Source organism: Physella acuta, unplaced genomic scaffold (genome assembly GCF_028476545.2).
Source record: "Physella acuta isolate Inbredline_101_S28 unplaced genomic scaffold, ASM2847654v3 ptg000597l, whole genome shotgun sequence".
NCBI classification, from domain to species: Eukaryota; Metazoa; Mollusca; class Gastropoda; family Physidae; genus Physella; species Physella acuta.
In genome coordinates this window covers 17,395-33,833 of record NW_026732116.1, presented here as the reverse complement: position 1 = coordinate 33,833, position 16,439 = coordinate 17,395, and the positions used below count along the sequence as shown (strand labels likewise).

At 36.0% G+C, this 16,439-nt stretch overlaps 1 protein-coding gene across 1 annotated transcript; it reads right to left on the bottom strand.

The window, feature by feature from the left end:
• Window positions 1-386: 386 nt before the first annotated feature.
• On the bottom strand, window positions 387-15,541 carry LOC131947536 (uncharacterized). Its single transcript, XM_059308783.1, has 4 exons — window positions 15,455-15,541; window positions 7,667-7,766; window positions 3,204-3,313; window positions 387-644 (listed from the first exon to the last, which is right to left on the bottom strand). Exons 1-4 carry the CDS (start codon window positions 15,498-15,500, stop codon window positions 496-498), a joined length of 405 nt encoding a protein of 134 aa, XP_059164766.1. The 5' UTR covers window positions 15,501-15,541; the 3' UTR covers window positions 387-495.
• Window positions 15,542-16,439: the final 898 nt, after the last annotated feature.

The following is a 16,439-nucleotide window of genomic DNA, read 5'->3' as shown; positions in this document are numbered from 1 at the left end:
CAACCGGTTATGCACCATTTAGGCTGTTGTCTCTGATTTCAGACTCCTTTTCTTTTTAGAATTTCTTTCAATAGTCTCTGTCCAACCAAGAACAAACTACACGCTTCCTTTCACCAATCATATGTTTTCGCTCGACTCATTGACTTTAACTTATTTCCCCTGAACGTTCCATCATCTAGTAAGAATTTAACATCTGTCCACACAGAGTTGGGCCTGAACTCCACATCTCCGGTACCGATCTTGTTATCTCCCCTTGATGATTCCAGAACAATCTGATGTTGATTGAATTGATTCTGTCTGCCCTTTGATACATATCACAATCACAGTAGTTTGTCATCTCATTAGTACCATCTCAGCATTAGCGTAACTCCAAATCCGTAGATTAGAGTATTGCCAAAGCCAAAAGCAAATTACTCCACATTCGTCTTAATACAAACTAGCATATCTTTCATGTATATCATGTTAAATGTTACATCAAGCGACACAGTTGTCTTATTAATGTCTTGAAGAAAGTTTGGCACATATGTGTAACACAGCGAAGGAAATAAGGACCAACAGGCACACCGATTCTGTTCTGGTGTAAACAGATGATGAACTGGAGTTTATGCCGGAGCAGGTCTGATCCATGGCACTGATGTGAGATTCTGGGGATTAGATTAGTTGTATGTTTTTAATAAAATGGTAATGGAGAGGTATACGGTAGTTTAGTGCTCTTAAGAAATTAAACATTTTATTTAGTAATTTTTTGGTAGTAACGGTAGAGTAGTTTTATTTTATTGATGGCCTATGGGGTCGCATGGTCGAGTCGGTAGAGTTCATCGATGCTTAACCGTTATGTTCCGAGTACGAAACCCCTTCGATATAGCAGGGGACAGCAGCCTATCTAGGCGAGAAAACTCAAAAAAAATGTAGATTGTTCTATGATGTTTAAATGCTATGGAAGCAAATCCGAAAAGAAAAGCAGGCTGAAATCGGAGTCAAGGCCTATGTTGTGCATGATAGGTTTGCAGGTAATACTTAATTGTAATGCAGAAAGAACATAGCGACGGTTTTGTAAAGGGAATTAGAGCGAAAAATTATATCTGAGATGGAAAACGTCATTATTGTAAAAAGCGGGTGGAGGCACTTTCCACAAACATTGTCACGCATTGAAAGATGGAAGAGTTCATTTTGGAAGAGGGGGGAAGGCATGGCTTTTTTTTTTTTAAAATCAGCTTGCGATGCTGACAGAGTGGGGGTGGGGAGGAGTGTTAAAATGAGTTTAAAATTGCGTGACGTCAAGTTGTTGGACGGTTCGCATATTGTATATGATGGCCTGCAGCCATTACAAAATCGATAACCGCTCAACGTCGAGAGGAACCGATTCAGCGTACCAGATTTCCGCATCATAGAAAAAAAGAGAAAGTAAACATATTTCATAACGAGAGACTAGAAAAAAAAATTCATAAAAAACGTTTTAATAACAAGCTTTTATGTAATGATGCACTAAAAAGTAGAAAATAAATTATAGACTACTATTTAAATAACTATAAAGAAAAGCGTGGGGCACTTTAGTACTTTAGTACCTATTTTATACCTTTACTAATATTTGAGAAGAGACCCACGCTTTTCTTTATAGTTATTTAAATAGTAGTCTATAATTTATTTTCTACTTTTTAGTGCATCATTACATAAAAGCTTGTTATTAAAACGTTTTTTATGAATTTTTTTTCAGTACTTTACATGTTTTATCTACAATAGAGTTACATGACTAAAAACCATTGCGCGCCTACTGAACATCACGTTCAGTAGGCGCGCAATGGCTTTTGAACGCAGCCAATACGTGGTCGTGATGGCGCAGCTATTGATGACGCGTGTGGTGTGGGTGGCTAGACATGCCTACTAATTCGGTCCAAATTTTAATTAATTCATAAAAAATCAATTAGGCATCCAATTAAGTCAAATTTAGTTTCAGATTGCATTGTCTTCATGTCTTGACCCACGTGCCAACTGTGAATCGTGTCGGTCAAGTAGAACTGTCCGAATTTTCACTCCTGCGTTTCTATCTAGACAGACTGTCGACAGACTGACGACAGAGGAAGTGAGTTAAATAAAAGCTTGTAAAAAGGCATTGCGTGAAACAAATCTTCATTATAAGTCTCAGTATTTGGCCGTCAGAACAACCATTGGTCATAGATGACTAGAGATTCATATTTATAATTATGGCATACCCGCGAGTCCGGTATTTCAAACAGTGTTTCTTCCAGACTTTTTTCTCCTGGGGGGGAACACTCAAAATTTTCGGGGGGGGGGGAGGGGGCGGTGGACTTTCTTCGGGGAGGGCGGACTCTGTTAAAAGTATATATTTTCTATATAAATTTCATTTCGTTCGGAGGGGGGGGGTCGGTAGATGCCTGGAAGAAACTCTGATTTCAAAGACTAACACTCATTACACTACAATGACAATAACTACAATAACTAAGTGTTTTTCATACATTCTAGAAAATCATTCAATCACAATTTACAGTGATTTTTTGTGTTAATTTAATTTTTTTAGTTTTTTTTATTAATACCATTTTGAAAATGTAATTAATTAGAAAAGTGATGTCACGACGTGGTCGGGTGGTAGAGTATACGACTATTAACACAAAACTCCCAAGTTCGGTTATCGGGATTAAATATTTAGGCCTTGCCTGGGATCAACACGCTCTGATGGGTAGCTGATTAACGTTAAGAAAGTAAAGACGACAGGGCGTTATGCTGACATCACGATACCTACGTATGCTGTGGTAACAACATGTAAACTCTACTTGATCTGCCCCACGTACCGTCAGGTTCGAAAGGGAAACTTAACTTAAAAGAAGTGAATTTATATATTTGTAATTAGCTTAATCAACAATGTAGGCTATGATCCTGGTTGATGTCAGTGGCGTAGCTAGGATTTTTAGGCCCCTATGCAAAAAGTGTTAGTGGGCCCCTCAGAGGCGTAGCGACCCTTCCAGGCGACCGGGGACAAACTTTTGATTTGCACCCCCCCCCTCTCAGACTTTCGATTTGCACTCCCCCCTCAAACTTTCGAAAAAGGGCCCCTATTTGCCTTGGGCCCCTATGCCTTGCTTACGCTAGCTTTACGGTAGCTACGCCACTGGTTGAAGTGAATGTGTCCAGGTTATCCAAGAGAAATCAGGTTGCCGTCTGTGTCGAGGCTGGCACCAAGAACTCACCGCAGACTTTGAAGTGGGTCAGCATCTCGTTCCTGGCACGTGCCATCTCACAGGGGGTCAGGCTGGAGTTACAGCCCATCTCGATACAGCCGTAGAACTCACTGGCTACTCTGGGGATAGACGTACCCAAACTGTCACATTTTTAGCAAACAAATAATGGTGGTGGTCAGTGGCGTCGCTATGTCGTGGTGTCATCGCCCCCTCCCTTTCCAAGAAACAAAGATTTTATATATATATATATATATATATATATATATATATATATATATATATATATATATATATATATATATATATACATATATATATTTATATGTATATATATATATATATATATATATATGCCTACATAAACCTATAATTAAAATTTTCGCCACATACGCGCACATGTATATGTATAAGCTTTAATCAGTGTAGACTTATTAGTAATGACATTTATCTTTTATCTTTTAATAACGCAGATGGATGTAGCATTGTTTTCTCTATAATTAGCACGTTTACGTCATGGTGTCACCCACCCTTTGTAATAATTTTCGATTTGTACTTAAAAGACTATTAAACTTTAATTAATCATTAATGGAACTGGCAGAAAGGCATTTTTCTTCTGTACATTTTGCAATATTTTGCCTTGGTGTCACCCCTCTAAATGGTGTCATCCGGTGCGGTCCGCACCCCCCACCTTGCCCTCGCTATGTCTCTGGTGGTGGTTCTCATTTAGATAGTTTGTGTAACTGTTACAGTATAAAGATACATTGTACGGTTAAACGAGAGATTAAGCTAAAGAGAGAATGAAACACGAACACACAGACACACACAGAGATAAAGTATGTGCGTGAGAGAGAAAGAGGAGCGCTAGAGTGTGACAGAGAAAGATAGAATAATACATAGGATAGAGACTGGCAGAGAGATATATAGATAGTGAGAGTGAAAAAGATAGCGAGATAGGAAGACATAGAGAGTAAGACAAAAAGATACATGAAAGTAAAGATAGAGACAACATATACTAAGATAACGACTTATATATTAACAGAGACAGCAACAACGAATGAAAGAGTAAGATAGTTTGATTGAGAAAGTGAGAAAGAGAGAGAGAGAAAGAGTGTGCAAGAGAGAGCGGGCGAGAGCGCGCACGTACCTCTGGTTTTGAGCAAGCATCTCCTGCTATTAAATAACATTTATTCCAAATAAAGCATGCGATACGATTCATCAGCGACAAGAACCTTTCATTTTGTGGGTGACCTGAATGGCAGGTACTCACTAAGTAGCACACAAATCCATCCACGCAACGTACGCATTGTATCGCCATACATACATACAATTAAAATAGGGAAATATGAGCTTTGACTACAAACATACATACACTTACAATATAAACGTATGAGCTGTGACATACTCCCATGATCACCATACAAACATCATGTCAGTTGAAAACACTCATACAAAAACAATCTAGTTTACTCATACAATCTCAATACATGCTTAAGGTTTGATGGAAAAAGCAATATGGTAAATATCATGACTTACACTTATGATTATAATGCAATTAGACACTTGTAATATGAAACAATGAGCTGTGACGCACTCTCATGATCACCATACATACATAACGCTATATGTTCTATACATATAGAACACCGGCCTAGCATACACATATGAAATCAAAACATACATAGTTAGATATAAGCATCAACTCGCAAACAACCTAACATACACATAATTACGATACATACAGTTATATATATATATATATATATATATATATATATATATATATATATATATATATATATATATATATATATATATAAACATAAATATCCCAAACAGCCTGCAACATACATATGATATTAATACACACATACAGTTTACATATAAAACGAAATTTAGCAAACAGCTTTCCATACACATACGGTAACAATAGATCCATAAGGTTAGCTGTAAGCTGACACTAGACAACCCGCCATTTTCAGACAACTTCATTATTCTGTGCCAGACTATACAATAAAACCAACGCTACGATCAATAACACTTCGAGAATGATGAAAAGGTTTCGAAGTACGGGTTTAAATTCATTAATTTTTTAAACTGTCGCTATTTGTTCACGGGTCTGGGTTATCTTTTCGTATGATAGGAATCAGAAACCCAGACAACCACATTAATGGATATTTGAGGACACAGCTGGTCATTACTACATAAACATAATGTCGTTTTCTGCATCAGTGTCATAAACGAAATTGGTATCGAACTTGTTAAAGAAAAAATGTAACGATTTTCGAACAAGCAAACAACTTTATAATATTATGATATTGACATCGGTATGTAAAGCGATTATGTGCCCAACAGTAAGTCAGGTACCCACCACAGTTTGGTGGACTATGGCAATAGGACTAACACGAGATCCGAACTCGAGACCTTCGGGTTAGCAGCCAAACGATCTACCATTCGACCACGCAGTCCCTTTGTTATTGAACATTTCGATATGTTAAATATATATTCCACACACTTCACAGATATAACGATTCTTAAAAGTTTCCCCGACAACATATTCATTATTATTCGCCTGTTCTCTGTTTTTACTACATATTAGGTTATTACTATGCTTAAACAATAGACGTGCTACACGCTGAAACAAATATCAGAAAAACGGGCTAGATAGTAAACCTTTTATTGATAATCCAAGCCGGCTGAAATTAATTAAGTATATTTTATCACTAACTTTTTAATCTAGCTCTGCGGGTATCGATTTTCTGTGATCTATGTAACGATCGACTACTACTTTTTTTAAACGAACACGGACTTAGTGTATTGATTAAAATATCAGGAATAAAATACAAGAAAATCGAAATGGTATGGACACGAAACACGGTTGCATTAGGAACATGTGGCAAAGGCGTGGCGAAGATGGGGTGGGTAGGTAAATATGTCCCCGGGCGCCGACCCTTGGGGCGCCAAAATAGTTTGGTAAAAAATCAAAAGCTCATTTTAGCTGCAGTTTTGAATTATAAACATAAAAAAATATATGGGTTCGGGGGGGGGGGTGCCAAATTAAAAGTTTGTCCCCGGGCGCCGGGAGGGGTCGCTACGCCTCTGACGTGTGGTATTGATATCATGAAGAAATAAACTCCATAAAGAAGTTTTAGCGGTCAGAGCGATAAAGGTAAACCGAAAAGTTCCGAGTAAGAACCTACCGGACAGATGAGGCTCAGTAGCTAGGGGCAATAACCCATCTAGGAGAGACAACTCTAAAATCAAACAACTGCTGACTTGCTGTTTGTTCTTGGAAGCAAATCCAGAAAGAAAAACAGGCTAAAATTTGAGTCAACAATCTATATGTCGTTTAACAGATTTCCACGTAATAAGTAATTTTGATGAAAGAAATATTGTCCAACATTACAATTAAGAACAAATTAAATAATTGATTCTTGGTTGAAAATTCTCTCTGGAAGGTCGCAGGTTCCGGGGACAAAATAACATTTTATGTTTGATAAAAAAAATACATACATAATAAACTATTATTAATTTTCCAAACCCACCAACCCCCTTTTAACGGAAATTCCGTTATGATCCCTCCCTAACCCCCCCCCCTGCCTACGCCACTGATCTAATGTGATAATTACGCCATTGTTGGTGTGAAGTCTAGAAGAGATAAGTGGAGGATTTTGGGTTAGGGTTAGCATCCCGGCAGATAAGATAAAAGAACCACATAATGTGATATAGCGATAACACAATTGTGATGAAATAACAACGTTTTTCTTATATGTAACGAAATGACTTTTACAAAGTGGCCATCATACTTGTTATGACATGACCAATAGTGATACGAAGTGTAGATAACACTCGTGATAAAAGATCGTCAAACGCGTGATGAAATAGCAGTACCACTTGTGATCGTATGACCGCCATACTCGTGATAGAATTAACTTAAAGAACTTGATAAAATGACTTGGGCAATCGTGATTTAAACGGTCGAAGTGGTTGTGAAAAAAATAAAACCTCAGATCTATGATGAAATGACGTTTAAACTAGTGATGGAAAGACCTTGCACCTATGACGAAATGACCGTGCCACTCGAAATGAAATGACCTCAGACCTATAATATAATGAGCATAACACCATTTATGAAATTACCCCGAACATGTGATAGAATGAACATACCATCCGTGTTGAAATGACCCCACACATATGATAGCATGACCTTAACACCGTTGATCAAATGGCCTAATACAAATGATAAAATGACCGCACACTCGAGATGAAATGACCTCAAACCGATGATAAAATGACCATAACACCAGTGATGAAATGACCTCACATCTATAGTAAAATGACCATGAGATGACCGCACGCTCGAGATGCAATGACCTCAGACCTATGATGAAATGACCTCACACCAATGATAAAATGACCATAACACCAGTGATGAAATGACCTCACCCCAATGATGAAATGACCATTACACTTACTTGCACAGGTCCTGTTGGTCAGCGATGAAACCTCTCGCCATGAACTTGGCGCAACTCAGTAGCCGGGAGATGCAATGTTGGGTGGCGCCGGTCAGCACGTCTGGAGGTAAAATTATAGGAAACAATGGGTTAATTAATGGGTGGAAAGTGGTATACAATGGGTTAATTAATGGGTGGAAAGTGTTATACAATGGGTTAATTAGTGAGGTTAAAAAGTGGTATACAATGGGTTAATTATTGGGGCTAAAAAGTGGTATACAATGGATTAATTAATGGGTATTAAAAGTGGTATACAATGGGTTAATTATTGGTGCTAAAATGTGGTACACAATTGGTTAATTATTGGGGCTAAAATGTGGTATACAATGGATTAACTATTTGGGGTTAAAAAGTGGTATACAATGGGTTAATTATTGAGGTTTAAAATTGGTATACCATGGGTTAATTATTGCATTGAAAGTGGTATACAATGGGTTAATTATTGGTGATGTTTCATCAACGTCATTGAATCTGGGGGTTAATGTTGGTAAATATAGGGTTAAGTCATTTTTTTTAAGTGACTGTTGTAATTACACCTGGTAATAATATTGGGATAGTTAATGGAACTGTTTTACACCCGTCAATACATCTGTGGGTAAATTTCAATAGATATAATGTTTAACGAATATAATGGTTAACAAATATAATGGTTAACAAATATAATGGTTAACAAATATAATGTTTAACGAATATAATGGTTAACTAATATAATGGTTAACGAATATAATGGTTGACGAATATAATGTTTAACGAATATAATGGTAAACAAACATGGTAAAAGCTCATGGGTTTGCTAAACTACATTCTGGAATGTCCATTCGGGTGTTTGTCGCTTACTGATATGTCTACATTCGGGCATTTGTCGCATTCGGGTAAATGTCCATTTGGGCAAATGTCCATTCGGGCAAATATCCTATCGGGCAAGTGTCCATTCGGGCAAGTATCCTTTCGGGCAAGTGTACATTCGGGCAAATATCCTATCGGACAAGTGTACATACATTTCTAGAGCTAGTTCGAAACACATCATTTTTATTCTCTTCCTTTTAATTTTCCATTTTCAAACAGTTATTAATCATCTTCTTCCATTACGCAAATCCATGGTTGATTAACTTTTAATTTAGACAAGAAAATAATGCATTTGAATTTGCACTTTATTTAAAAAAAAACATTACGATCTTTTAAGGATTTCTCTAAAATAAAGCATCATGCATTTTAATTATACTTTAAAAAATGAATTTAGCTAGAAAATATTTTAATGCAGCTTCGCCACTCAAACATAATATTATATTTAATGTATAAACATGGGAAAATGACACGTTATTGTTGAAAGAATCAGATCAGTACATAATTAACGAATTCAAAGTAAAATAGATAAACACATAAATTACAGATCAATAATAGGTAAGGATTGGATATGTGTTTGGTTGAAAATATTATAGTGGAAAAAAAAATTTGGGGTAGGACATACATCGGTCGATTTTGTGTGTGTGAGGGGGGGGGGGGGGGTAATAGATAGCGGAGTGGTGAGAGGGTTTTATCGATGGACGGCGGGAGGGGGGGGGGGCGTTTATCAAATATAGGACAGCGGGATAGGTGAGGGCTTTATAAATGGGCCTGCAAAATATGATTGGTGGGGTGGGGGGGGGGGGGGCTGTCAAAGATGGGACAGTGGATTAAGGAGAGTAAATGCAAATATTCAGCAAATTTAGTGCGGGCGTTATTTTACTTTACTTCTACATCCTAAGATATATATCGTCTATTATTAATGTGTTAAGTTCATTTGTGTTGTTCTGATTTCATTCCTTCTAAAATAATTAACATGCCACTCTCCTCGTTTCAAATAAAATAATTATATTTCTTTGTTTACTTTGCGTTTGTCTTCTTATTTAAATACGTTTCCTGATTACTGGATGAGAATCACGCTAGCATTATAAGAGGCCAAAAAATGCCTGTCATCATTTTCTTCAAATCATCATCTTGGATTAAGGTTGAACTTCAAATTACGTGGGCCATCTTGTGTCCGCAATCTTAAAGAAGTTCCGGTTCTCGAAGCCACGAATATGATTACCGTGTTCTTTTTTTTTTTATTTTGAAAATGTTGTTGAGATTTTAGAAATGAAATTTAAGTTTTATTTTTGTAAGGACGTGGACTGATTTTTTTGTAACACACAATTTATGCTTACACTACACCAACCCACACATCGGAACCCCACATTATAACCACACACACGATTCCTTTTCTTCTCCCACTTACCACACATTCAAGCTCAAGAAGTTGTCATACCTTTACACCACAAGGAGAAACACACAACCTCACATGTAATATTTCATATTCTTCACTTCACACATCAAACCGTACAACACATAAAGTTATACCACTTCACAAATTACATGCGTGAGACACCACATACACATTACATACTATTCATCACATCTTGCTCACACAAATAACATCCCACTCACACACATAATCCCGCACTCACACAAAAATAGCTCCCTCACACAAATAATAGCTCACTCACACAAATAATAGCTCACTCACGCAAATAATAGCTCACTCACACAAATAATAGCTCACTCACACAAATAATAGCTCACTCACACAAATAATACATCACTCACACAAATAATAGCTCACTCACACAAATAATAGCTAACTCACACAAATAATAGATCACTCACACAAATAATAGATCACTCACACAAATAATAGCTCACTTACACAAATAATAGATCACTCATACAAATAATAGATCACTCACACAAATAATAGATCACTCACACAAATAATAGTTCACTCACACAAATAATAGCTCACTCACACAAATAATAGCTCACTCACACACATAATAGCTCACTCACACTAATAATAGTTCACTCACACAAATAATAGTTCACTCACACAAATAATAGTTCACTCACACAAATAATAGCTCACTCACACAAATAATAGCTCACTCACACTAATAATAGCTCACTCACACTAATAATATCTCACTCACACAAATAATAGCTCACTCACACAAATAATAGCTCACTCACACACATAATAGATCACTCACACAAATAATAGCGCACTCACATAAATGACATTTTACTCACACACATAACATCTCACTAACATAAATAACATCTTACTCACACAAGTAACGTTCCACTCACACACATAATCCCGCACTTACACAAATAATAGATCACTCACACAAATGACATTTTACTCACACAAATAACATCTTACTCACACAAATAACATTCCACTCACACACATAATCCCGCACTCACACAAATAAAATCTCACTTACACATACCTCAGTCTCAAAAAACTCATCACCAAAACCACATAATGCATATCCCACAACCATTGTATGCATCAATACCTCTATAATGGACTGTACAATACCGTATATCCTTGTCATTAGCATCGATTCTAAATAAACGGTCGTCACAATATCTACCGGAACTGTATATTAGGGGTGGAGTTCCTTGGCAGACATATAGTAGATAGTGTGATATTAATTATGGAAGTCTTACTTTATGGTGTCTGAGTTCAAAGTAATCTTTTATTCACGGATAAAGAAACGCTGGTGGTTAAGTCTGACATATGAATTGAGCCAAATGAGTTATTAATTACTTTTTTTTTTAGCTTAGGTTAAAAGGTCTGTCTGTTTGACCTTTATAAAGCCTGTTAGATTTTACTTTTTTGGTTCATTTAGTAATCGTCTTTTTTTTAAGTCTGTGTTTATTTTTATTTTTTATTTGGCTCATTTTGTAATCGTTTTTTTTAAGTCTGTGTTTATTTTTTTTATTTTTTGGCTCGTTTTGTAACTCACGTTTGACCTACTTTATTATACATTTATCAGCCATATGTCGACGTGACATGTTACTTTTATTTTTTATCTTTTGTAAAGCGCAACCCAAGTTAAAATAATACAAATTTGTCCATTTGCAACCCCCTTCGTGATTTCGATTTGCACCCACCCCCCTCAAACTTTCGATTTGCATCCCCCTCAAACTTTCAATTTATTTTTCCAACCCATTTTGGCGCCCCCTAAGGTCGGCGCCCGGGGACATATGTCCCCCCCCGCCCCCCCCCCCCCCCCCCCCCCCATTGCTACGCTACTGATACAACTACAATCAGCGTAGAAAAACCAATTGCGTTTGATTGATTGTACACAGTAAATTAACAAATTATCTCTGTTAGTTGTTATTTAATTGTATACTAAGGTTACCAACGTTTTTTAAATAGCGAACTTTTTTTTTGTTAAGAGGGAGTATCAAACAAGCCGATACAGTTAAAAAAAACGGTTTATTTAATACAGATATGGGACAACGCGGTTGGGTGGTACATCGCACGGCTGTAATCATGAAGGTTTAGAGTTCGGATCTCGTTCTAGACTTGAGTCTGCAGGACGTCAATGAGTCCCATATAGCTCTGATGGTCACCTGACACGTTAAGGAAAGTAAAGGCTGCTGAACTTAGTACTGACCACACTTTCATATGCCTAGGTCAAGAAATATATGAACTCTACTTCATCTCTTTTTTTATCATTAGCTTTGAAAGAAGAATTGTATTTTACTTTAAAAAACCATAAAAACTAAAACTGCATTAAAGTGAACAAAATATTTCCCTGTTTAATAAAATGTCGATTCCATAAAAACTCGTCAAGGACCGTAAGTTGCTTATCAGTGAAGTTTAGTACGGGCCAACTTTATAGAAACACAGACATTCGTTCTTAAACCTAAGCTAATCGACCCCTGGCTATGCTTCACACGATCACTGAATAGTGCCAATTAGCTGATGGGATATTTCTAAATTTAGGAACTCGCTTGCCTTGTTCTATACTACAAAACCAACTGTAGAAATACAGACTTTAGTTCTTAACGGAATGTTAACCAACCCCCCCCCCCCCCACCCCGGCAATGTTTAAACAAGATCACTGAATAGTAGCAATTAGCTGAGGTCGTGTGTCTAAATTTAGAATGTCGCTTGTCCTGGGTCTATTAGGCCAATGTCTAACTCAAGTCAAGCAGAAATACAGAGGGAACGACAGGAAGGGAGATCAATAGGGGCAGACAAACAGGGGAGACTAACAGGGAAACGAAAATAGAATTATTTTTTTAAAGTGCTGGGTCGAGCTCAAGAAAACTTCTGTCTTTATTTTTATTTGAGGTAACTATTTCAATTCAAGGTATCAGAGTCTTATTTTTTTTCTTACATACACACATGTAACAGTTTTAGATTTTAAAAGACAACAACCTGAATAACATTATTTTTCAAAATTATCATGAGTGGCCTTATTAAATTTTAATATGGCCACTCATGGTAATTGGTAAAATAATGTTATTCATTTTTTTTAATCTAAAGTTGGTACGTTTGTGTATGTAAAAAAAATTAAGATAGTTATACCCTGATAAAATATAAGAACATTTTGTTCTGAAAAAATATCCCTAAAATGTTTTACCTAGGTTAATTAATAATAAATAAATAAACTTCGGAATTGTTTCATTTTGTATTTGCTTTCAAGGCCTTTTTTCCTCCCAGGAACAAAGTACAAGTCAATATTTATATGATTTTAGACTTTTCTAGAAGGGTTTTTGTACCCAGCTCGCGACCCTCATTTGTCAAGGGTCCCAATTTGGAGCATTTTTGGGGTTAGTTATCACCCGTTTTTCAACCCCATGCCGTGATTCTCATGTTATAAGTCAATTTTATTAACTCGTGAAAAATTTATGACGCAATGCTCGTGTAATAAGTCAATTTTATTAACGCGTGAAAAAATTGTTTATGCATCTGAGTACACCTATAATAAAACAAAATGTCCTTTTTTTGTCTACATAAGTTATTGAATATACGTTATTGAAATCTTTTAACTTCTAAGACACATAACACGGCGCAATACTTGATTAGCATTACTAAAAAAAGATATAACATCTTTGCACTTTGCTACAATCTTTTCTATTAATTTCTTCTTGAGTGAGGTTAATTGTCAGAAACTCAATTTCAGGTGGCACAACTGTCTGTAGCTATATCACATGTGTCTTACAGATCTATGTATTTCATGATCTGACATGGCCTAGCGGTAGAGCGCTAGAATGCTAACCCCAATGTCTCGAGTTCGAATTCAGGTTAAAGTCAGTGGAATGTCCCTGAGTTGACGCAGCTCTAGGCATAGTGCTGGCCTCGTTATCCATTCACATGATGAGGTGAAAGAACATATCAACTCTTCTCCATCTGTGAATCGCTAGGCCTAAAGATGATTTATTTTTTTATTTTAAGACATTTTGTTCATAGAGTTCTTTGAACTGGCATAAGTGGTAGAGCGTTAAAGCTGTTAGCCCGAATGTTTCGAGTTCGAATCCGGGTTCAAGTCAGTAGAACGGCCCTTAGTTCACCCAGCTCTGATAGGTACCTAACTCACGTATTGGGCATAATGCTGACCACACCTTCTATGTATATGACGAGGTCAAGAAAGATATACTCTTTTTAGTCTTCCCAATGGATTGCTAGGTCTAAAGAAAAATATTTTATCCTCTGACAGTTTGTTTATAGAGCTGAGCTTAAAATGAAGCTCCAAGACAAGGAATACATTACGAACAGGAAATTACGTCAGATCCATTTAGCTGTCAATTTTATGGGGCTCTAAACTGTATTGTTATTTCACATTAGCACGCTCGGCCGCCAGAGCAGGCGATTTTAACATTTTCTAAATACTTACGTAAAAAGAAACGTTTGATTTTAAAGGTGGATGTTTTCTAAATAGCATAACATACAAAAAACAATATTGTTGAAAAAAAAAAAGCGCACATCATGATTTACACCAAAACTCATGTTGCTATTCTTCGACGAACAGACAATAGCAACATGCATTTCGCTGATAAACATGATTTGCGATACGTTGCAATATATTATTTTCTGCCCCAGGTTGTCATGGTAAAGTTTTTGGTTGCTAAAACTAAAAGTCTCGAGTTCGATCCCTAGGGAAGATGAAGCTCGATAGATCGGGACATCAACTATTCTAGAAGAAACAACTCCAAAATCAAACGATTGATGCATTTGTACCTTGTTCTTAGTGGGACAAATGCTATGGAAGCAAATCCAAAAAGCACAGCACAATATTGCATATACGAGATACGTAATAGTTAACTGTGTTGTAGGTAATTCATTCCAACACTAGAATAAAGAACGAATTTATTCTTTAAATAATTCATTTAAATATTTTGAATACATTTCTAGTGCATTCACTATTCTTACTAACATTTACTTTAAAATTTTTAAGATTTTCGTATACAGTATTCTAAAATATCTGGGAGAAATATTACCTTGTATTTAGCAATTTGTATTGTGTTGTAATAATAAAATTGTGCTATTTTGGTTAATTTCTATTTAGTGTAATCTACATGTACGTATTTAGTGTAATCTACATGTACGTATTTAATGTAATCTACATGTACGTATTTAGTGTAATCTACATGTACGTATTTAGTGTAATCTACATGTACGTATTTAGTGTAATCTACATGTACGTATTTAGTGTAATCTACATGTACGTATTTAGTGTAATCTACATGTACGTATTTAGTGTAATCTACATGTACGTATTTAGTGTAATCTACATGTACGTATTTAGTGTAATCTACATGTACGTATTTAGTGTAATCTACATGTACGTATTTAGTGTAATCTACATGTACGTATTTAGTGTAATCTAGAAACACAAGTGCAAAGTTCAATACAATGTGTTTACTTACCTAAGCACAACAAAATGAAAAAAGATAATCCTATTGTAGACCCCATTGTGGTTTAGGTCAGTATTTTAGGCGCTTTAAAAAAAAACTTTCCCAGGATCCGTAGATACTAGATCTAGCTATGTGTTTTGAACAGTACCTGGCCAATGAAATTGTGTACAATTTTTTTACTCTGAACAATGCCGTTTTTTTCTTGAGGAATCTACGATGTTAATTATTCAAGTCATTAGCACCATGGAATTTTAAAAAAAATGATGCAATGTGAAAGAAATAGTTGATTCCGCTTGCATGAAAACTGATAAGTTAAATCCAAATGAATTATGGTACTCTTTTCGGCTGGTTAAATTCAATCTGTGTTGCCGTTTTCTTTGAAGTTGTAAAATAGGTTGAGGTTCTTGAAGCTGTCAAGTACAGTAACGTGTGGCGAACTTTGTTGAGTTACTAGATTTTCTAGCAAGGGTTATGTTAAAGTTGATACAAATTGAACTCCAAGTATTAGAGAAGAGCAACGCTTTTCCTTATATTATGTCTGGCTAAGTGACGTTCATTTTTTGTAAACAAGATTCCAGTCAAATGTCCTGAAAATAAAACAAACGTTAAAGCTATATAATTTGGATAATATGTTTACATACATGTTCATAAATAAACCGAATGATTAAAGATACCGATAATAGACTCTTCCAAAAGTTGGTGTGTTAGGTTGTTACATTGTTAGTGGTACTATATCAGGATTGTAATCTAGACTAGTCTTATCGTTAAACTTTACAGTGGGGTAGTCGTGCGTATGAATAGGGTGTAGTGTAATGAATGTTAGTTGGCATTTTTTCTAGTAATTTGAATGGGGTATTGGTCAGAAAAAAAAATCGCAGATGACAACTTGATAAAAAAAACAGACGCTTTACATAAGTTTTACGAATTTTGAAAAAAAAAAACATCACACACAAATAATACCTAGCTAAGAAATCTTCGTTGCAAGAAAAAAAAGTGA